This window comes from Octopus bimaculoides, chromosome Z, assembly GCF_046866305.1.
Source record: "Octopus bimaculoides isolate indiv1 chromosome Z, ASM4686630v1, whole genome shotgun sequence".
Taxonomy (NCBI): Eukaryota; Metazoa; Mollusca; class Cephalopoda; order Octopoda; family Octopodidae; genus Octopus; species Octopus bimaculoides.
In genome coordinates, this window is record NC_142944.1 from 34,621,470 (window position 1) to 34,645,920 (window position 24,451).

The 24,451-nt window shown below is 40.6% G+C and overlaps 1 protein-coding gene across 7 annotated transcripts in view; it reads right to left on the reverse strand.

Moving 5' to 3' along the window:
* The window catches only part of LOC106868886 (uncharacterized), a 113,158-nt gene that overhangs the window by 68,994 nt on the left and 19,713 nt on the right, over positions 1-24,451 (reverse strand). For 4 of the 7 annotated variants that reach the window (XR_001409349.3, XM_052973591.2, XM_014914340.3 and 1 more), the window contains exon 2: positions 2,914-3,096. Coding sequence is in view for 6 of the 7 variants with exons in the window: in XM_052973591.2 (XP_052829551.1) it covers positions 2,914-3,096 (183 nt within the window). In the remaining variant the exon portion in view is untranslated. Of the gene's footprint in view, positions 1-2,913; positions 3,097-7,796; positions 8,077-8,173; positions 8,308-24,451 lie in introns of those variants that run through there. The other 3 variants (XM_052973593.2, XM_052973592.2, XM_089365176.1) reach the window with 3 other exon arrangements.

Genomic DNA, 24,451 nt, shown 5'->3' on the forward strand with positions numbered 1-24,451 from the left:
ATGTATATACATGTATTTGTATGTGTGCATGTATGTGTGTGTTCATGCCAGAATGTATGTACACATGTACTTATGTATGTGTATAAATAATTGTATCATTTTATTTGTTTTACACTTAATCAATTATGCATTTTAGTAAAAGTTTATCAATATCATTATTATTATTAAGGCAGTGAGCTGGCAGAATCATTAGAACACCAGGCAAAATACTTTGCAGCATTTCTTCCATCTAATGATGTTCTGAGTTCAAATTTCATCAAAGTCGACTTTATCTTTTATCCTTTAGGGGATCTATAAAATAAGTACCAGCTGAGCCTAAGATTGATGTAATCAATTTAACTCTTCCCCCAAAATAGTTGGCCAAAGTTTGAAATCAATATTAATCTAAGTGTTTATGTTGAAAATATTTTTTACCACATGAAAAAGAAAAAAAAATTGTATAACTAAATTTTCATCCATTTTCTGTATCTCAGAGAAAAATTTTTAAAAAGGGAAGGATAATCATTCTCTAAGTACCTTTTATCTTTTACATGTTTCAGTCATTAGACAGCAGCCATGCTGGAGCACAGCCTTGAAGAATTTTTAATCAAATGAATCAACCTCACTACATATTATTTTAAAGCACAGTATCAATTTCTTTTGCCAAACCACAAAGTTACAAGAATGTAAACATACCAACACCAGTTGTTGAGCAGTGCTGGACACACAAACACACACACACACACACACAAATACAACGTGTCTTCTACTATAACTGTGGGCTGACTAATGCCTTGTGAGTAGATTTGGCAGACAGAAACTGAAAAAAGTCCATTGCTTGTTTGTTTGTATGTTTGTTTGTTTGTTTGTTCGTTTGTATGTACGTATGTATGTATGTGTGTATGTATGTACGTAGGTATGTACGTATGTATGTATGTATGTATGTATGTAGTATGTATGTATGTATGTATGTACGTATGTATGTATGTATGTATGTAGTATATATGTATGTATGTATGTATGTACGTATGTATGTACGTATGTATGTACGTATGTATATGCAGGACACTGACTGGGAGAACAATGCCTGTCATCGTCATGGATGGAGGAGGCAGGTTAAGGAGGTGATCGACATTTTTGAGAGAGCACGTTTACAGCATGAAGAGCTGAAGCTAGCCACGTGAAAGCGCACGGCTCGTATAGTGAATGTGGAAAGCTTGGTCTGCAATGTTTGCAGTCGTGTATACTTGTCAAGAGCAGGGCTCATTAGCCACCAACGGAACCGTAAATGCAAAATATAAGTTAGTCCTAGAGCGCACAATGTTCCTGAAGTTCGGCAATGGTCTTCCTCGGTCACGAGTGGACGGCCATCATCATGGATGTATGTATATATGCATGTCATCATCATCATCATCATCATCATCATCATAATCATCATTTAACATTTGCCTTCATGCTGGCATGGGTTGGATGGTTTGACAGGAGCTGGCCAGGTACAAAACTACCCCAGGCAACTGTCCGTTTTGGCATGATTTTCATGGCTGGATCCCCTTCCTAACACTAACCACTCCACAGTGTGGACTGAGTGATTTTTATGTGACACCAGTACAGGCGAGGTCAGTTTTGGCAAGGTGTTTTACAGCTGGATGCCCTTCCAAATGCCAACCATTTTACAGTGTGGATAGGATACTTTTTTTTTACATGGCACTAAGTGGAGGCGCAATGGCCCAGTGGTTAGGGTAGTGGACTCGCGGTCATAGGATCGCGGTTTCGATTCCCAGACCGGGCGTTGTGAGTGTTTATTGAGCGAAAACACCTAAAGCACCACGAGGCTCCGGCAGAGGATGGTAGCAAACCCTGCTGTACTCTTCCACCACAACTTTCTCTCACTCTTACTTCCTGTTTCTGTTGTGCCTGTAATTCAAAGGGTCAGCCTTGTCACACTGTGTCACGCTGAATATCCCCGAGAACTACGTTAAGGGTACACGTGTCTGTGGAGTGCTCAGCCACTTGCATGTTAATTTCACGAGCAGGCTGTTCTGTTGATCGGATCAACTGGAACCCTCGACGTCGTAAGCGACGGAGTGCCAACACCATGTATATGCATATATGTAAAAAGCACTCAGTCCACTCTACAGAGTGGTTGGTGTTGATAAGGGTATCAGCTATAAAAAACCAGCCAAAACAAACACAGTAGACTGGGGTAGTCTTCTACCTGGCCAGTTCTTGTCAAACTGTTCAACCTAAGCCTGCATGGAAAGCAGGTGTTAAACGATGCTGATGATGATATCTATGTGTGTGTGTGTGTGTTTGTGTTTGTGTTTGTCCCCCACCACTGTTCGACATGTGGTGTTGGCTTGTTATTTCTTTATTGCCCACAAGGGGCTAAACATAAAGGGGACAAACAAAGACAGACAAAGGGATTATGTCGATTACATCGACCCCAGTGCGTAACTGGTACTTAATTTATCGACCCCGAAAGGATGAAAGGCAAAGTCAACCTCGGTGGAATTTGAACTCAGAACATAACGGCAGACGAAATACCGCTAAGCATTTCGCCCGGCGTGCTAACGTTTCTGCCAGCTCGCCGCCTTTTTATGTTCCTGTAACTTAGTGGTTCAGCATAAGAGACCAATAGAATAAGTACCAGATTTGTAAAAAAAAATATACAATACTGGAGTCAATTTGTTCAACTAAAATCTCCTCCAGGGGGCATCCCAGTATGGCCACAGTCTAATGACTGAAACAAGTAAAAGAATAAATGAATAAAAGACAATCAACTAAATCTCTTGAAGGTGGATTGGAACCCACAGTAGAATGACAATGCAAAGACTAAAACCATTAATACAAAAAATATAACAAATTAAAAAAAGAAAACGTTGTGGAATGGGTTGGGTGAGGGATAAGGTATAAAATGAAAGTTCATATGATTACCTTGCCATCATCACAAAATTTGGAAACAACACCCATTTTAATTCCTCCATGGTTATCATCTTTATCCTTCGTCTTCAGGTTTTCTGGAAGTGAAGAATATTCCTTGACACTCATTGATTCACACTCAGAAAGTAGGAGCAGTGACAAGAGAGTCAAGAAAAGCATCTTTTTGTAGTGAGGATCCTGAAATGAAATTTCCAAAGAATCTGAGTTATTTTATCTGACTCGTCTGATTTGTTTTACTAGTGATTTTAACATACAAGCATGGGACATACAAGATTTTTTTTTTTTAGTTGTTGCTGTTGTTGTGGCTGCTGTTGCTGCTGTTGTTGTTGTTGTTACTTCTGATATTTAGCCTCAATCCAAGTCAGAGTCAAATAAGAAAACCTAATATCAGTGATGTTTTAGATATAACTCCACCTTTTGAAGTTTTTTTTTTTTTGTTTTTTTGCCCAAACTACCTTATCTTTTTTTTTTTGTAAATATAGTGTGTTTTGAGTCTGGCGAGATTTGACTACTATTTTAGCTTGTCAGTCAACTCTTTTAGATGTTCTAGTATGGGTCAAGAGGATTTCTAAACTCAAATAAACTGGATAAAGTTCAGAGAGTTATTACCACTGTTGGTAGCAAAAGGATTTTCTATCAGAGTGAAATGCAGACAGGCTGTATGGTTATGTATGAACTGCAAAGATTCATGGTCATGAGACATGGACTCTGAATGCCGAGGACTTGCAAAAACTATAAAGAAATAAGCTAGCATGTTCTGCAGGGTGAACAATGTCAATGTGCATGTATGACAAAGTGCAAATATGTCTAGAGAAAAATTGGGAACAAGAAACATCGGATATAGTGTGAAAAAGAGAAGATTATGTTGATATGGGCATGTGACGCATATGGACAATGGTAGCTGCATAAAGAATCTCTAATTTCTTAATGTGGATGGAACTTTTGGAAGAAGGAAATCCAGAAAGAAAAAGACAAAGTATTGAAGGCGCAGGAGTGGCTGTCTGGTAAGTAGCTTCCTTACCAGCCACATGGTTCCGGGTTCATTCCCACTGCGTGGCACCTTGGGCAAGTGTCTTCTACTATAGTCTCGGGCCGACCAAAGCCTTGTGAGTGGATTTGGTAGACGGAAACTGAAAGAAGCTCGTCGTATATATGTATATATATATATATATATATATATATATATATGTATGTGTGTTTGTGTGTCTGTGTTTGTCCCCTCAACATCGCTTGACAACCGATGCTGGTGTGTTTACGTCCCCGTAACTTAGCGGTTCAGCAAAAAGCGACCAATAGAATAAGTACTAGGCTTCCAAAGAATAAGTCCTAGGGTCGATTTCCTCGACTAAAGGTGGTGCTCCAGCATGGCCACAGTCAAAAGACTGAAACAAGTAAAAGAGTAAAAGAGTAAGAGCAATCTCAGCAAGTTGAACCTCATTGAAGAGATGATAAAGGACCAGGATGGTTGGTAATATGCAGTATTCAAGATGTGCCCATTATGGCAAACCTGAGATTTTTAAAGCATTGTGTATACATTGAACCCCAATCCTCTGTTTGTTCTTGTCAAGCCTTCTCCACCCTCTCACATCTTTATCACTTATTCCTCCATCACTTTTATCATCTGTAAGATCAAGGTGGCAGCCAGATTGCAAAGCATTGAAGATGTAGCAGGTCTCATGGCTCTGTACCTGGAGGGAAACATGTTGGCACTGTACCTCAAAATGGATGAAAGAAACCAGCTGTACACAGAGAAAATTGAGCAGTGCCTAAAGGAAGCCTTTATGGAAGGATCGTACAAAGGCCAAGATCAGGCTGGTACTGGACTTTCAAGAGGTGAATGATCATGTATCATGTCACATGGGTAGTGAGGTGACTGATGTCTTTGGAGAGATGTTGTGAGAATGGAGATGGATGACCTGGGCTGCAACAATTCTCAACTTGAAGTTGGCATATCTGCAGCTCTATGTAAGCAAGAAATTGTGGAAGCATCAGCTGGTGAGATATAAGGGCCAGACATACTGTTTGACTAGGCTGAGTTTCAGGCTGAATTCTGCACCAAAGATCATGGAAACAGTGCTCAAATCTATCCTAGGACAGGTGGACAAGTTAAAAAAGGTCACCAATTCCTATATGGAGGACATCCTGGTAGACGAGATTGTAGTATCTGTTGTAGAGGTCATGCAGAAGTTCAGTCTGACTGCAAAACCACCAGAAACAATAGTTGGAGGAGCTGCATTGGGGGGGTCAAGCTTCATAGAGACAAAACAGGTATGTTGGTATTTCAGAGAAGAAATGAGATTCCAGAACTGGATACCAGCATCAACGGATGAGAACTATCCTCAACGTGTGGGAGAGTAGTAGGTCACTATCCAATAGTGAGGTGGCTTTGAATAGCATGCGGCTGTGTCAAGAGATGAGCATATGGGGCAAGCTGCAGAGACAAAGTGGGAGAGAGGATGGTAATGATGATGCAGGAGATCCTAGAGAAAGTAAGCGCAGGAGACTCAGTAAGAGGAAGCTGGTATAAGCCCAAACTGGAGAATGGGACCATATGGGGCTAAGCACTTGTAGATGCAAAACCAATGGTCACTCTATGACTGGACATAGACTTAACTACATATAAATGCATTACTGCTCTATACTTTAGAGTGTGCTTTTTTTGGATATATGATGCTCTAATGATACATACATTTATATATGTATGTATCACACACACACACACACATACACACTCACACACATAAATATATATACAGTAATACCTCACTTTATGAGGACCGAGGACCTGCTTTACAAGACCTTGGGTTTTAGAGTTTTATTTTTCAAGCACAAGATCCAAATTTTGAACTTAGTGCAAAAGTTTCTTATTTCTTTACTGCCCACAAGGGGCTACACACAGAGGGGACAAACAAGGACAGACAAACGGATTAAGTCGATTATATAGTGCATAACTGGTACTTATTTAACCGACCCCGAAAGGATGAAAGGCTAAGTCGACCTCGGTGGAATTTGAACTCAGAATGTAAAGACGGACGAAATACGGCTAAGCATTTCGCCCAGTGTGCTAACGATTCTGCCAGCTCACCACCTTCTGTGTGCAAAAGTTTCTACTACCATAACAAATTCTTCTGCATGTTACTGAGAAATTTATAGAGCAAAAAAAAGCTTCTAACCAAACAACTCTCATCTTGTTTTTTAAAAAGAAATCTACAAATTTGTCTGCAAGTGCTTGTGAATCACCGATTACGTCTACAAGTGATGGTGTACGTGAGTCTAGTGCGAGTGAAAGTAATTCAGAAAACGATTATAATAATAATATCCTTTATTATAAATGATCTTGGCATTCTTTTTACTTCACATAAAATATTCTTTACATTTTACTGTTGTTTTATTGCCATTTATTTACAAGCATTATAAATTTTATAGGTAAAATATTTTTCTGGGAATTAATTATGATTTATAACATTGCTACTATGGGAAATTATTGCTCTGCTTTATGAGTTTTTGCTTTACTAGTGGTCTCTGGGAACAAATTAACTAGTATATCAAGGCATTATTGTATATATGTAGAGATAGAGGGGCAGTGCACAAATTAGTAACTGGGGCAAAATGAGTAACTCCTGATCTCACATTATTTTCTCATTACATGTTTGGAATCATTACACTGCAAGTATTGTATCATTATTTTAGGAGTGGAAGTTGGTCAGCATAGTTGTCATTGAAGTTGAGAGTGTCCAAAACATAGTCAGGTGGTAAGCTCCTTTTCTTTTTCAAGAAATTTTCCCTCAACTTTGACCCGATTGTAATTGAGGTTGATAATAAAATATATGGATAATTTTAGCTGTTTAACAATCAATATTCTTTTCTCTGTTGGATTCCAAGTCAAATTTTTTCCCAATTCTAATGTCTAATTTTATAATTTTCAAGTTTCAAAAACTGATGTCTAAAAAGGGATTATCATCATCATCATCATCATCATCATCATCATCATCATCATCGTTGTCGTCTTTTAACGTCCGCTTTCCATGCTAGCATGGGTTGGACGATTTAACTGAGGATTGGTGAAACCAGATGGCTACACTAGGCTCCAATCTGATTTGGCAGAGTTTCTACAGCTGGATGCCCTTCCTAACACCAACCACCCCAAGAGTGTAGTGGGTGCTTTTACGTGCCACAAAGTCTAATTTCAGTAATTTCTTCTCTTTAACTGTATCGTGAGTAAATATATCACAAAGAGGACACTCCCAGCAGATTATGATGAAGCTATAGATAGTAGATCGTGTTATTTTTTTTATTTAGCTTTGTTAATTTCATATCAAGTGCCATTTTCCCCTGATCCTCTTTCATTTGATTTAGATATTTATATTTTTTTAAATTTCTTTTGTTTTTGCATCTTTGATCTTTCTGATGTCAAGGGATGGATATTGATGTGTATGAATTGGTTTTCTGGAGAACTGACGCAGCAAATTTATTTTATCTTGTCTTACTCATTTTGCCCCAGCCAAATTTGTCTTTTATATATGCTCAAAGAGAACGTTAATAATTTTCTAGTGATTAGATTATGTTTTTAATTATGCTTTTAATGCATTTAGGGAAGGACGTTTGCTTAGCTGATTTATTTTTTGCAAGGTAGTGAATATTTGTAAAAAATATATTTTGTCTCAAAGTCAAGAAAGCAATAAAAACACCACATTTTGACACACCCCATACACACACATATAATCACACGCGCAAACATATCTACTACACTTATACATGTAAATTGCATGTTCTACGATGAAGTGTTCTACATTGTCATTTCAATATTAATAAATGGTTTAGATGGCAAACTGTACTTTGAAAAACTTGTAGAAATAGAAAAAAAACTCCCTACCTACCTTAAAACACGACAGATATAGATTAACGGCGTTAAGAGCGTCCAGATATAAAAACAATGCCTGGACAATATGTATTGAGCTAATATTTACGCTGGCATGGATGGTGTTCCTGTTGCTGGTGGTGGTGTTTGTTGGGGTTGAACCGGACGTTAAAAAAACGCCCAAATATACGAAAACTCTTACACATTCACATACATACGCACACGCACACAACGTGTGCCAGAATTTCCGTGATTACAAAACGTTTTAGCTTATTTTTTTTTATGTTGCATATTGATCCTGTCACCGTTGTTATCTATTAGAAAACGCTCCTAAGAAGATAATAATAACAGAAACAACAACAACAACAATTATAAAAAAAAACTGACCAATATTACCTGCGACAATATTACTAAACAAATGATAACAATGACAGCTGTTGCTTATACAACAGCTGAAAGGAAAACGCTGTTGACAAAATCAACAGCATTGAAAGAATGTCTAATTGGTCATTCAGACTGCAAGAAATAGCAGTCAAATCTTGCCTTTCAAAGTACACCCTGCTTTTTTGAGTAAAGAATGATATTATTATAATTTCGTTTACACATTGTTGATTTTTTAAATTTTATTTATTTTTCTTATTTTGTTAGTCTTGTTTACAGGCAAAACCTTCACAACGACACACACTCACACATATACACACACATTCTTTTAATACATTTCTATATTTAAGAGATGAGGAATTATGTACACATTTACATTTGGTGGATATTTGTCCCCATCTTGTTTGTTGTTAACACAACATTTCGGCTGATATACCCTCCAGCCTTCATCAGGTGTCTTGGGGGAAATTTCGAACCTGGGTTTTCGTTCCTAAGGTATTTTTCGATGTTATTATTATTATTATTATTATTATTATTATTATTATTATTACTATTATTATTATTATTATTATTATTGTTATTATTGTTATTATTGTTATTATTGTTATTATTATTATTATTATTATTATTATTATTATTATTATTATTATTATTATTATTATTATTCAGGTCATTGCCTGGAATTGAACTCGGAATCTCGTATTATATCACTCTCTGAATCCTCTCAAAAGGGAGAAGCTGTTGTTGGTTCCTTTCTATGGCTGCCAGAGACTGGCCAAAATCATCATTCAACAGGTAACATCAGAAATAGCCATTCTGTAGCTATTTGCTGCAGTAACGATAGACATCGAGGAAAACTCGAAAATCCTCGAAGCCTATCAGACCAAAAAGGAGAACTGGTCCGGGATGACCATAGAACTACTCATCCAAACGACCTAAAAGAATGTGGATCTCATCTCAGACCAGATTCTTCTTCCTGTAGGCCGCATAATTCCAGTCAGAGTAGATGGAAGGAAAGCAAAGCGCCACATTTGCTTTTCAAATAATCATTTAAAGGCCTTTTGCCCTAGACTGAAGAAAAAGAGACGGTCACTTCTCCTCCCTACACCAACAGTCACCAGAACTCAAGCGACAACAGCAGCAGCAGCACCATCACTATTAGCAGATTTGCCTACACCAACAACCATACCGACACCGAGTTTCCCCAGACACTTCTCAGCGCCCGAAGAGTTTCCACTTTCCAATACGGAGCACGTGGACATCACAGGGGGACAGTCGGACCGCGATAAGGAATGGAAGTTGAAAACTAAAAAGCGGAAAAGAGATAGAAAGAAAAACAAACATATGGACAAGCAACAACAATCCTCATGCACACAAGAAGTAGAAAGAAAAAAATCAAACCAACAAAAACAAATACACACAGAACAAACACTGCATCGACACCTAAAACACAAGCCATTCCACACACACAACCACAACAACAACAAACACAAAATAAAGTGACTAACATTACAAACTACATGGCAATAACCACAAAAATCAACGAATTAATGAAGTATATAACACACACAGTCATTACACAAGAAGATTTTGTCACATTCACGATCTCCCTACATGCATATATACAAATCATTCAAACAACATAAAACACATGCACATACTTAAAAATCCAATTCTCACAGGAAATCGGAGATTTTTTAAGGAATAAATATCACCAAAAGAATTCTTTGTGATTTACAGTAGGAAACACCCCAAGCCAACAGGAGTTGACGGGCAATCCGCCCCTCCAAACAAAACCAAGTAAGTTTTTCTTTTCTTTTTTCCGACAACATGGTCGTGTACAGAATAGTCAGCGTGAATGTACGTGGCCTGGGGTCGCCTTGGAAGCGGGGTAACCTGCTCAACGACCTCGGGGTACCGAATGTCGACTTGATGGCCATTAATGAAACCACGATTTCCGACTTGCGGGATTTTCGACCCACTTTCGGTGACTATGAGGTGTACACATCTCCAAGTCATCCGGGAGCGGGAGGCGGAGTCGCCGTGATGGTTCGAAAAAATCTGGGTCTTGCAATAAGGACGATCTTCCTGGATCCGGAAGGTAAGTCGGTGGTCCTGAACGTGACAAGCAACGAAAGACATACGGGGCAGGACGACTAGATTTCTTCAGACGCCTGGAAACCTTCCTGGGAACGTTCTGCTATTTAGTGTTAGTGGAGGATTGGAATGGAGTTTTAAATGCACGGTGGGACTGTGTTGGTTTAGCAGATAGGAGAGAATGAAAAAGCCTTGCAAACCTGCTCAGACGATTCCAACTGTCTGACAGGTATGGACTGGTATTTCCCGGATGTGCCAGAGTGGACCTGGTCAAACTGCATCGGGTCATCCAGATCGTATCTAGATAGGGTATTTTGTAGAGTAACAGATAAGGATAATATAGGCTGTCCACAATTTAAAGTAGTCGACTACACAGACCACAAATTCGTGATCTGTAGACTTCATAGACAGGGGCCCGGTTGCTGGAAGCTGAACACGTCGTTGCCGGCGCGTAAAGATTTCAATGGCCGGATTAGTGAACTAGTTAACGGGGGCAATAATCAACAGTGAATGGTGATTCGCCGTGAAAGGCATTTAGAATAGAATCGATAAGGTTTAGCAAAGGACTAGCAGTAGAAAGAAAAAGAGTAGAGGCAGAGCTAGTCAAGAAGTTAGACGAGGCTTTTAAAAAAGGCATAGCGACCGACGTGCATGCAGCAAGATTGGCACTCGACATATTCTTCGACGCGAAACACTAAGGTTGCATTGTCAGAGCTAAGGCACGAACACTTAGACACAAAGGGACGAAAGCCGTGCAATGGGCCCGAGTGACAGAAACAAAGCGTGGCAATAAATCCACGATCCGATCCTTACCGCACCGCAACGAGCAAATGATAACTGATCCGAGTCAATTGTGTGCAGCCTTTCAGCGGCGCTTCGATCAATTGTTTGACAGTAGCGGTGAGCCGGGTCGCAGGATGGATTTCACATCTTACCTCGACGGGCTGCCGCGGCTCTCAGTGACGGAGGCGGAGCGCTGCGAAAGGCCGATAACAGCCTTTGAAATAAGAGAAGCAATGGCTAGCTGCACGAGGGACAAGTCGCCTGGTTTGGATGGTTTTCCCCTACGAGCTTTGCGCATACATGTCAAACTTGTTCGGTGACCTCTTAGCAAACGTTTACTGCAATTGGTAACAGAATGGAAGAATTCTCAGTTTTGTGAGCCGAGGAGAAAAGACCCGAACAAGGGGGAACTGTATTAACAACTTCAGAGCCCATAACTCTGCTGAATGCAGAGTTCAAAATTTTGGCCAAGGTGTTTACTACGAGGTTGGCGCTTGTCGTCGGGGATCTGATAGGGGAGGTACAGATATGTACCATTCTGAAAAGATCCATCCACGACAACCTCCACCTCATGTGATACATCATTGAGAAAGTGGCTAAAGAACCTGGCACGGGAGGGACCCTGATCAATTTAGATCAGTCTAAAGTTTTCAATAGGATCGACCATCTATACCTGGCGGCAGTCCTCAAGGAAGCTGGTTTCGGGCCTGTATTGCGGCAATGCATAACGACATCTGTTCAGTAGTTAGAGTGAACTTTCACCTCTCAGAACCGTTCAACATCATGCGCTCGGTCCGGCAAGGTTTCCCCCACTCGTCTCTCTTGTATGTACTAACTTTCGAGCCACTACTACACAAACTGGAGGCGTTGAGAGGCTTCCCGCGTGACCTAGGATGTGGGAGATGCGTGTCGGTATATGCCAACGACGTCACCGTAGTGGTGTCGGATCATAAGCATATAGAAATGATCGGCATCGCTCTCAGGGACTGCAAGGCAGTTTCAGGAGCGACGATTAACCAGGAAAAATCAGAGGGCTCGGCACCTGGAGAGACAAGTCTTTGCAGGGTGGCTACTTTTACTCAGAAATGGGCCGAGAGAAAGCTGTCCCTGAAAGGTCGGAAAGAGGTCGCTAACGCGTATATCGTGTCCGTCACCTACTATCGCTTGACCTGTCCTGGCCACCGTCTGATTCTTGTGGAAGGGACGTGTCCTGATGATCAGATGATCTATCTATCAACACCCGGTGAGTGGTGGCTGATGATGCGCAGACATGCACTGAGGCTACAACGTCTCTAGTACTTCCTAGACGGTGAACAGATGAGGTTGCGGTTTGCCAGACACGTATTTCCGCAGCTAGTTTCCTTAACGGAGCTGCAGTCCTGGGTAAAACAGAGACCGAGAGAAGGTATTTGGAAAGTGTAATGTCTTCAAGTGCTCACAGCCCTCAGCCAATCGGACACTGCGATAGGTGGAACGTTCACTTTAGCCTTTTGTAGAGGATTAATTAGGAAAAGTGCGACGACGTTCTTGGGGAGACCTTGGGCGTCGAAGCCGCTCTTTTCCAGAGAACTTTCGACCCGGACCGATGGATAATTCCCAAAAATCTCTAGCCTGGCAGTGCTACCGGGGAGCTTCGTCAGCTAAGCGTGTCCGAGATGCGCGCAGGACGACGAGACTGCTCTGCATGCACTCGTCCAGTACCCGAGCATTGCTGACCTGTGGGTTTATGTTGAACACCTGCTGTCGCGTGTTGGACGGACCCGGCAGTCAACTGAATCCATCGTGAAGATCGCCCCGCCACCTTCCATTAACCGGGAAGGAAAGATTGTGTTTATATGCCTGGTGGCCATGGCGAAAGAGGTTGTATGGTGGACGAGATGGAAGGGGCTGAAGACAAACACTTTTCTCTTTGGCCAACCCCTGAGGAACTGCTTCAAGTTTCACTTGAAAAAGAAAATAAGGGTAGAGAGGGAGATATGTGGATGACATTAACATCGTAGTTAAAACACCATCAAACATTCAGACTGAAGAGAACGAGAAGATCGTGATGGAAAACATCCAGAATATAGCTAATACAATACACCAGAGCATCAAAGTAACAATAGATTACCCAACAAGACACCTAAACATGAGACTCCCAGTACTTGACACAGAACTTTGGCTAGAAACAATTAATGACAAAGTTCAAATCCTCCACTCACATTATATGAAACCTATATCTTCAAAGTATGTTATCCATAAGAATTCGGCTCTATCACACAGTGTGAAAATCAATATATTAGTAGCCGATTTGGTTAGAATAATGAAAAACATATCCCCCCTGTGCGGTCCATGGGAGGGGCAAAAACATATTCAAGACTTCATGCATCGCATGCAATTTTCGGGATACAGCCAGAAAGATAGAATCCGGGTATACAGAGGAGCTAACAAGAAATTTGAGGAGATTGTTGTCAAAGATACAAATGGAACACAACCTAGATACCGTAACAAACAGTGGAATAGACTACAAAGGATTAGTAACAAAACAAACAAAAAGACCACGTGGTACAATACCGACAAGTTCCAGGGAGTAATGTTTGTGGACGCCACGCCACACGGAGAACTGGCCCGCAGATTTCGAAAAATCCTCAAAAGTACCAAGTTGAGGATAAATGTTATAGAAAAACCAGGGAGATCAATTAGATCAATAATATGTAAAACATATCCCTTCAGAAGAACAAGGTGTGTTGAGGAGAGTTGCATTGTGTGCAAAAATAGTCCTGGTGCCAACTGCAAAGCCAGAAATGTAGTCTACAAAATAAGCTGTATGGATGGTGAGTGTAAAAACAGAAACACCACATACATAGGTGAGACGGCAAGAAGTTTGGCTGAGCGTGTAAACGAACATTGGAGGGACTATAATAATCAAAAACAAACCTCGGTGCTCTACCAGCATGCCAAAGAACAACATGGTGGTGTACTGGACAGAATTAACATAGAAATCCTGTCTAGACACCCCGGTGACGCATCTTTGCGACAAATACAGGAGTCGGTCCTCATAACTGAAACGCAACCAATTTTAAACACCAAATACACGTAGATGAGGGCCTTACAATTGCCCGTGGTTGCATGTGTTGTTCACACATATGATGCGGAATATGAACGTAAATAAATTAATTAAAAAGTCTCTATCTGATCTGATATAAACGAAATTGTTACAAACACACATATGGACGCACATACTTACATATAAGCACGAACACATAAGTGCGTGCACACATATGAGCGTGCACACATACGAGCTTGCACACACTCACATGCTCATACCAAACAGTTTCGAAACAACGCCAAAACAACGCCAGATCATATATTCAAAATAAATGGAAGTGGAGAGACAAGTTACTGAAGAGATTGCAAGAGTGCAATGAAATAATTTAACAAAAAACTATATAAATTAATAAAGGACTGAACCAGTGCGTGTGTTTATTACCGGCATAATGCCTCTCCCAAGGTTTAATGATACATAGTAATTCAAAATCATAGAAATTCAAATTCAAAATTTGAACGAGAGCAACCAGCGTTCTCACGTGGATGGAATGATATCATCAGTCTTCAATTTTCAAGTTTTACAACTGGTAAAAAGAAAGAGAAAGAAAAAAGGGAAAAAAAGGAAAGGAAAAGGAAGAAGAATATTTAATCAAACAATTTTGTGTAAATATGATGAAATTTCCCTGTCAGGGCGTGATGTTAATAACTCACAAACATATTTTTCCTTGTGCATTTTGGGTACTGAAAGTGTAACAGATTCAGAATATTTTCTGAGAATATACCCTTTCGGGTCTTTTTCAAAAACAGCCGTTTGATGTAAAATGCTCGGCAAGTTCTGTCGAACTACTGTTATTGTGACTGACGTCATATCTGTGTCCATTGAATATTTTGCTTAATTGTTGTGTTTGGTGCATTCTGCCGCATACACCAAATGGGAATTTCTACACGTCCCACCTTCTGTGTAAATCATAACATTTTTCTGATGTTCCCTGATGCAATTGACTAAAATTGACTGGAATTTTTTTAATCTTGTCAGACAGGCAATAGGGAAAGCCTTAAAACAAGTGGAAAGAAGTCCTGAAATAGCCTCACTAATTCCCAGCGTTACGCACTCCGACATCACGTTAAAAATGACTCTTGTTATTAAAATGGCACATGAGGGAGGTGCTATTGTAATTATGGACAAAAGTGAGTATATTTCGGCTTGTGAAGAAATTTTAAGTGACAAAACTTCAGATGAAGAAATACCTGTCGAACCAAACCCCAATTACAGAGAGGAACTTGACAAAATAATTCTGGAAATGCAGGAAAACAATTTCATTAATACGGCTAAATCCAGGGTTTTACGGTCAGAAAGAAAACCTGTATTTTTATGGTCTCCCCAAAATACACAAAAGGTTCGAAAGATTTCCTCCAACGCACCCACATTTTTAAACACCGAAGCCATGTCGAAAACTATTTTTTTTTTTTAGCCATGGATGTTTCTTTCTTATCTCCCAATATTACCACGATGAAGAGGTATGTAGCACAGATAGTTTTGCGATAGTAACGCTCGCATCCATCCGTAAACAATACGGTTGGGCAAACTCCCTTGGCAGCTAAGTGTTTATAGGCTATCCCTATAGGTGGCATCTCTTCAGCTGTTAGCGTTGGCCGCGCGCCAAAAAGGAATCAGTTGGTGATTGACAAGCGACATCACCAGATGTGTATGTGACTCACTCAACATTTATGCTACACATGCGCCTTCAAAACGTTCTCTATTAGAACGATTAGCCCATCTCAAATGGATGATTATTTTTAAGGACTATTTCCTCAAGTTCCTCTTTTAATTTTACCTGAAGAAAACTCAATTGCTAATTACTAGAACGACATGTCATGTTTGGAAACACATCTTGTAACCCTTGTAGAATCCACTGGGATGTTTGAATCACGTTCCGTGCTGGAATAAACTCATTTATTGCAGCCCTTTGATTGACTTGCTTCTTTTCTTGTAAGAAAATACGAAAGAAATTCATGTAAAGTGCCGAGAAGGGGACGCGGAATGTCAGGAGAGAAAACTACATATCCGGCATGACTACTTGTTATAGTGGTGATTCCAAGTTCTGAACACGGATTTCTTAAAATAATTTCCTCCGAGGAATTTTTTTCATACAACCGAAGCACCAGGACTGAAAATTCATTTCCTCATGGAATTTTACCCGTCTTCTACTCCATGTGGCATAGCGAGAAGCACCCGCCATGTTAGATTTTCTTTCTTCCACGTGGGGTGAAGCATTTTATGTCTTGCATAAGTTTCGAGCCGTAAATTTGGTGGATTCGCCATCGAAGTACTTTTTCATTGCTTGACTTGTTTCCTCGAGGAATTTTCTGTTTACAATTTCTTCGTATACAGGTACACTGCTGGATATTCTGGTTATTACTACATTCTCCAGTTCAATTTGCGGAACATTTTGCATTCTCGCAAATCATTTCCCCGTCACATCCTAACATAAGGATTTATTGTACCGTCCAACGTACTGATTTCCGGCTGTCGGGAGTACAAGTTCTATTCTTACAGTTTTCCATTCTTCATTTTTTGGCTGAAGTTTCTTATTCTGTGATCGACTGCCTCAGATTTCCTTCGAAACAACAACATAAATCGTTCTTCTCTTCCTACCTACGCAGGAGATGTGCGCCTCTGGTTCGTACAGCTCGAATCCTATTTTGCTGCGAACATTCAGAGCCCTCATCAACAACTACATCTGCTGTTCAGCGGTATTCTTTCCTCTTTGGCAACCTCAGTCAAAGATCTCATCACAGACATCACCGAATGTTTCTTATTCTTCCATCAAAGCGGAAGTATTGCGACGCAATTCCAAGTCTTCGGAGTCGCAAGTTCAAAGCCTATCCTGGAGGATGAGCACTTAGGTGATAGGACCCCGTCACAATTTCTCCGATGTATTAGGGAGTTGAGTAACGGTGCCACTGAAGGCAGCTCCTTCCTAAGGCAGTTATTTTTCTCGAGGCTGCTGAGCAACGTTCGTTCCATTCTGGCGATGATGGTCGAAACCAGCACAGTTAACCAGTTGGCTTCTTCAGCCGACAAAATTTTGGAATTTTCCAGTTCCCCCTCTTCAGTGGATAAGGTTGTGGCTACCATTTCCTCTTCTTCTGCTGCGATACAGCCCCCCTCAAACCAAGATGCACGCCACCACGATCGGACTCTTCGTGCCATTGAAGAATTAACGAGGCAAGTTAGCCGGTTATGTCGCGGACGTTCAACTTCTCGGCGTCGTTCCAACACTCGTTCTCCTTCTCCTCGACATCGTGACGCCACGGATCCCACTTTATGTTACTACCATCGGAAGTTACAGGACAAGGCTCATTGCTGTATCGAACCTTGTTCTGTTACCACTAGGGAAAACTAGAGACGCAGACACAGGGCACGGCAGATGTCTCTACTACAAACACATCACCCTATCGTGCATTCTTCATCAAAGATCACATCTCCCTGAAGTATTTCAAGGTGAATACTGGTGCCAGCGTAAGCATTTGACCTTTACGCTTTACTTCTATCAAACCCGACGTTTCCAGCATTTCCTTATACGCTGTGAATCATTCTGCCAGTCAGACGTATGGTCAAAACTCCTTTTCGTTAGATCTATCTCTACGTAGAGATTTCAAGTGGATTTTTGCTGTCGCAGATCTGCTTCAACCAATATTGAGTGCTGATTTCTTACATCACTACTCATTATTGGTCAACGTGAGAAGGCAGCGCCTCTTGGACGATACCATCTCCTTGTCATCCCCGGGAAAAGGATCTTCTGCTCCTTTCGTGAGTCCTTCCCTTTTCATTGCTGCAGCTGGTGACTCATACCATGCACTGCTCGCTTCTTTTCCGCAGCTCACGGATTTATCCTTCAAGCCCAGTGAACCAGTTCATTCCACACGGCATTTCATATCTACGAAAGGTCCTTCCGTCGGCGTCGGTTAGCACCAGACAAGCTCAAATCTGCTCGAGCCGAATTCGATCATATGTTCCAACTCGGCCTTATTCGACCATCCACAAGTCCTTGGGCATCTCCTTTGCATATGGCTCTTAGAGGGGATGCAGATTTCCGCCCTGTAGGCGACTACAGACTGCTGAACGCTTCTACGACCTCGGACAGGTACCCTCTGCCAATTTTATAAGATTTTTCGTTTGCGTTTCATGGGTGTACTGTTTTCTCGAAAATCGACCTGATTCCAGTTAACCCGGAAGACGATCCGAAGACAACTGTGACTATTCCGTTCGAGTCCTTCGAATTCCTCTCTGTGTCGTTCGGACTACGGATTGCTGCTAGTACATTCCAACGTTTTATCGACGTGGTTGTCTGAGGTATGGACTTCGTTTTCGCTTATGTAGACGACATTCTAATCGCTAGCGCTACTGTTGAGCTTCATCAACAACACCTAACTCAACTTTTCCAGCCTCGACAGTCCTAAAACGTAAAAGTTAACCCAGGAAATGTGTTTTTGGTTCTTCCACCTTGGAATTCTTGGGACATGTCATCGACTGTGATGGCATCCGTCTACTACCTACTAAAGTCAAGATAATTCAGGATTTTCCCCTTCCGACTTCTGTACGCCAGCTCCGCCATTTCTTGGAATGATTAACTTCTATCGGCGGTTCATATCATACTGCTTTGAGAAATTATTACTGCTAACCAACCTGCTTCGGAACAGGACGAAGATAGATGCAGTTATTTCCCTTTCACCAGCAGAATTACTTGCCTTTGACACGGTGAAGGACAGTTTGGTTCAGTTTATATTTCTCGCACACCCAGTCACTAACGCTAAGCTGTGTTTAACAGTGTAACGATTCTGACTTTGCAGTGGGCGCTATTTTACACGAACTTCTGGCAACATACCTGGCGGAAAAACATTTTTATAATTTCCTTGTCGGACGAGATTTCGCGATCTTCACAGATCACAAACCGTTGACTTTCGCCCTGCATTCTAAATCTAATAAATACTCACCCAGAGGGATCCGTCACCTCGATTTTACATCCCAGTTCACGCACAACATCCGTCACATCGCGGGCTCAGAGAATATTCCAGCAGACGCGTTATCTAGACTTCCCGTTTCTGCTTGAACTCCTGCTACGTTGGATTTGGTTACCTTGACTTCCGACCAACCTCCACTAAGTTCACTGGACATCTCATCACCTGCGTTTTTGCATTGTCATTTCGAATACTTACCCCTATCAACTGCGGATGGTAATATCCTTTGCGGTGTATCCACTGGATCACCGCGACCGTCCGTTCCCCTGTGTCATCGCCGGATTGTTTTCGATGTTTTGCATTCCTTATTGCATCCAGGAATTTCTGCCTCTATCAAGCTCATCACAGCATGGTTTTTCTGGCCAGACATGCGCCGAAACATCACCACCTGGGTTCGTTCCTGTACTTAGTGCCAGCGTTCTAAGATCCATCAACATAGTCGTACTCCATTGGGAAAATTCCATCAACCGGACACTTGCTTTCACCACATACACATCGACCTAGTTGGTCTTTGGCCCATCAGTGATGGATATATGTCTATCCTGACCTGTGTTGATCGGTTTTCTCATTGGCCAGAGGCCATACCATTGGTCGACATTCCTGCTGAGACAGTAGCTCGTGCTTTAATATCCGGCTGGATATCTCGTTTTGGTGTTCCCCTCAAGGATCACCACCGATCGAGGACGGCAGTTTGAGTCCAATCTTTTCCGAGAACTGTCACGCCTATTGGGAGTGCAATATCTGCACACAACTAGTTACCACCCGGCTTCAAGCAGGATGGTGGAACGATTCCACCGTCAGCTAAAAGCAGCCCTGCGCGCATCACCAGACCCGCAAGGATGGACCGAGTACCTACCTATCGTCCTTTTAAGTTGTCGGTCCTCCGTTAGAGTGGATCTGAGTTTTTCTTGCGCGGAACTACTCTATAGAGTACTGTTATCTTTGCCTGGCTAGATGTTGGCACATGCGGACACATCTAACCAAGATCTTTCTATGTACGTCGACCAATTGCGGTCGTACTTTATAAATCTCCCGCCGATGAACACTCTGCCTCAAACAGTGAAATCTGCGGTCCTGAAGGTCATTGCTTCCTTGACCCACGTCTTCTTACGAAACGACTCTCTGAGGGGACCCCTTACACTACCATATACAGGACCCTATCGAGTCCTCACACAAGCTGACAAACTTTTCACTATAGACGTTAACGGTAGAAAAGAAACTATCTGTAGACAGACTTAAGGCGTTTTCTGATACTCACACCCCGGAGCCTCATATCCCTCCCACATTCACTCTACCTCCACAAACACCTTTTATACCACCCCATCTCACACAGGTGCAAACACCCCCACCTTCTAAACCTAACAAAACTAGCGTGGCCGGACTGTACATTGGCCACGCAAACTTTCTAAAGCTGTCTACATTTAAACAGACTATTTATGTTTAAACAAACACAGTTGACACTTTTGAACAATCTATTTTTTCACACGTTTGCATTATCTTTCTTACTTACACGTTTTGCATGCTATACGTTTACTTTTCATGCCTTTTCCTACATTGTTGTCTGTTTGCATGTTTTGTTCCAGATGCTTTATCGTTCTCCATGTATGCCATCATTATTACCTATCGCTTCTGTGCTTCGGTTTTCTCGTCTTATCGATCTATCGGTCGGGCGTGGACGTATATGGCACAGATGGTTTATCGACAGTAACGTTTGCATCCACCCATCCATAAACAACACGGTCGGGCAAACTCCCTTGGCAGCTAAGTGTTTATAGGCTATCCCTATAGGTGGCGTCTTTTCAGCTGTTAGCGTTGGCTGCGCGCCAAAAAGGAATCAGTTGGTGATTGACAAGCGACATCACCAGATATGTATGTGACTCTCTCAACATCTTTGCTACACATGCACCTGCAAAACGTTCTCTATTAGAACGATTAGCCCATCTCAAATAGATGATTATTTTTAAGGACTATTTCCTCAAGTTCCTCTTTTTATTTTACCTAAAGAAAACCCTATTGCTAATTACTAGGAGAACAACATGGCATGTTTGGAAACACATCTGTTATTACATTTCTTGTAACCCTTGTAGAATCCACTGGGATCTTTCTGATTTGACGGGCAACACTTGTTTTCTTAACGAAACACTTTCAAACTTGGGATACTGATAGAATGTGTCATATAAAACATCTTTTTTTCTTAGCTTTCTTAACAAAAAATTATATATTGCAAGTTATTTCATGTTAAAGTTGTCGTATTTCTGTAATTTCAACCAATCACTGACGTCTATTCAGCTGAATACAGTTACTACTGTTTTTATAAACAGTAATTTTTGCCGGTGTGTTATTCCCTGTTTAATTATATAATTATTCCCTAGTAAGGGTTTGGGGTTTTAGGGTTAGGGTTCGGGTTTTAGAGTTAGGGTTATGGTTATGAGTTTTAGGGTTAGGGTTATGAGTGAGGTTATGGCAAAAATAATCATAACCCTAACCGTAATCCTAAAACTAACCCTAACTCTAAAACCCGAACCCTAACCCTAAAGCTAAAACCAGTACAAACGCACGAACGATGTCATTTATAACAGTAACACGGATAGTTGTTGTTGACAAACAACGGCACTAATTTTATTCAAGGGAAAAGATCCCATGACACCGTTGTTTACATTCCATGGCATTAATTGTTTTCACCTCAATAGACGTCAGTGATTGGTTGAAATTACCGAAATACGACAATTTTTTTACATGAAATAACTTCGAATACAAAAATTTTTATCTGTTCTATACCACAAAATATACAAGTATACGAAGTTTGAAAGTGTTTCGGTACCAAAAACACTACATAAAACATTAATGAAAAGTGTTGCCCGCCAAATCAGAAAGATCCATCCACTGGGATGTTTGAATTATGTTCCATGCTGGAATAAACTCATATTTATTGCAGCCCTTTGATTGACTTGCTTCTTTTCTAGTAAGAAAATACGAAGGGAATTCAACATGAAGTGCCGAGAAGGGGACGCGGAATGTCAGGAGAGAAAACTATGTATCAATCATGACTACTTGTTACAGGTATAAGCATGCATAAATGCCTTCGAAAAACAGTCAAACAAAAGTATTCTATCTGATTTTCTGTGGGATATTGAGGTTTATGTTACAAAGTAACACAATAAAGTTTGGACAAAATTTTTACAACCAGACGTGGTGTTGCCTCATGGGTACTCCCACAACAGTTAATTTCGCTAATGTCTTCATGACGAAATTCGAGACACAGTTACTGTAGACATTCAAATCCCTACATGGTCATGAACCTATACTCTGGTCACAGTTCAGTGATGTCTTTTTTCATCTGGGAAGGATCACAGGATAGCTTGCATTTCTGTGACTTATACTAAAAATTATGGCTTTATGTCCAACATAAAATTTACATCTAGTTTTTCAAATACTAGTGTTGAATTTTTGGACACAAAAGTTAAGTTTACTGGAGACAGAACAATGACAGAGTTATTTTGCAAGCCCACGCCATCCTACATTTACCTTCACCGCCACTCCGATCATCCACATCACATAATTCGGTCAAATCCAAAATCCCAATTCTCTAAGATAAAATGGATTTGTACTGATATAGAGGATTACCGGAAACATGCAAATGCTTTTGTACACCATTATTTCAAACGCGGTTACAGTGAATTACAATTAAAGGAAATTGCAAAAGATATAGCTAAGAGTATCAAGAAAAGTAAAACTTTCACACATGATTTTAGCAAATAAAGTACAATCTGTGACACTGAAATGTCACTGGTATTTCGAAAGTGTTCCATGAAAGTTACCAGCATGTTGCGAAAAAATATCCTCGTTTCAAACAAATATTTCCTCAGCTGCCTATTGTAGCCTTTAGATGGAATAAAAATATATGAGAACTATTAACCTCTACTTCTGATACCAAGGAAACTAAAATTGGAGTTTCTGTACATTGTACCTTGAGAAACAGCCGCAATAGAGGTAAGCCCTGTTCATTGTGCAACAACATGAATCAAGTCAATTCCATCAGGAATCATAACAAACATGTTATGATTTACATGGAAGGTGAGACGTGAAGAGATTCCCATTTGATGTGAAGAACCCTCCTAAGTATCCTAGCTGTCCTTAATAACACTGTTTTCTGGAGTTGTACTAAACTGGGTTTTATGCTTATTTCCTCTATCCACCTGTTCAAATCTTCAGAGATAGTTCCCAATGCACCTATAACTACTGAGATACATTTTACCAGCAGTTTCCATGGTCCCTGTAATTCAATGGCTAGGTTCTGGTACTTTGCTATTTTTTCTATACTTCTCATTGATTGTTTTCCTCATTTGGGACTGTAAAGTCAATTATCTGTCACTTTCTATTCTCTATTACTACTAAATCAGGCCTTCTAGCTTCTGTTATTCTGTCAGTCTGAATGTTAAATCCCACAATATCTTATATTTCTTACTTTCTAGTACTTTACTAGGTTCATGTGTATACCACTTATTAGTATGGTCAAATCCTAGCTTTCTACATAACTCCCAGTGGATTGCTCTCCCTAGATTGTCATGTCTTTTATTGTATTCTTTCTTTGCCAGCATGCTACATTCACTTACTATATGAGTAATGCTTTCCTCTTTTGATCTGCATAGTCTGCAGTGGGAATCTACTTGGTTTTTGTATATTTTGGCTTTTATCCAATTAGTCGTTAATGCTTGATCTTATGCTGCTACAAACCCATTTCCCCCTCTTCAGCTTTCCTTTCTGCAACCATAACCATGTCTCACTAATATTATTTGCTGACACTTACATATTTGCTTACTTACTTTCTTTTAATATGTTCATTTCAATTATATTTAAATGTATGGTTTTTGATTAAATGGTAAGATTTCAAAAGAATTTTTTGAAATTCCTTGCTTATGTTTAATATATTAACAGCGTTTCTCATTATGCATACTTACACTATGGAATTTTAACATGTCCTATTACTACTATATAATACATGGCACTTTGGGCAAGTGTCTTCTGCTGTGGCTCCTGGCTGACTAGGGCCTTACAGGTGGATTTGGTTAACAGAAGCTGAAGAGAAATCCACTGTGTGTGTGTGTGCATGCATGCATATATGTGTGTGTGCATGCGCATGTGTGTGTCTGTCTGTCTGTACCCTTGTCTATACATCACATGTTGGTTGTAAATGAGCTCCACTGACATGCCAGTCTGGCCATGGGAAACATTGCCTTGCCTAGAAACAGGTGAGAGGTGGCACCAGGAAAGGCTTCCAACTGTAAGAAAATCTGCCTCACTAAATTCCATCTGATCCATGCAAGCGTGGAAAAATGAAGGCTAAATGATGATGACAACAATATA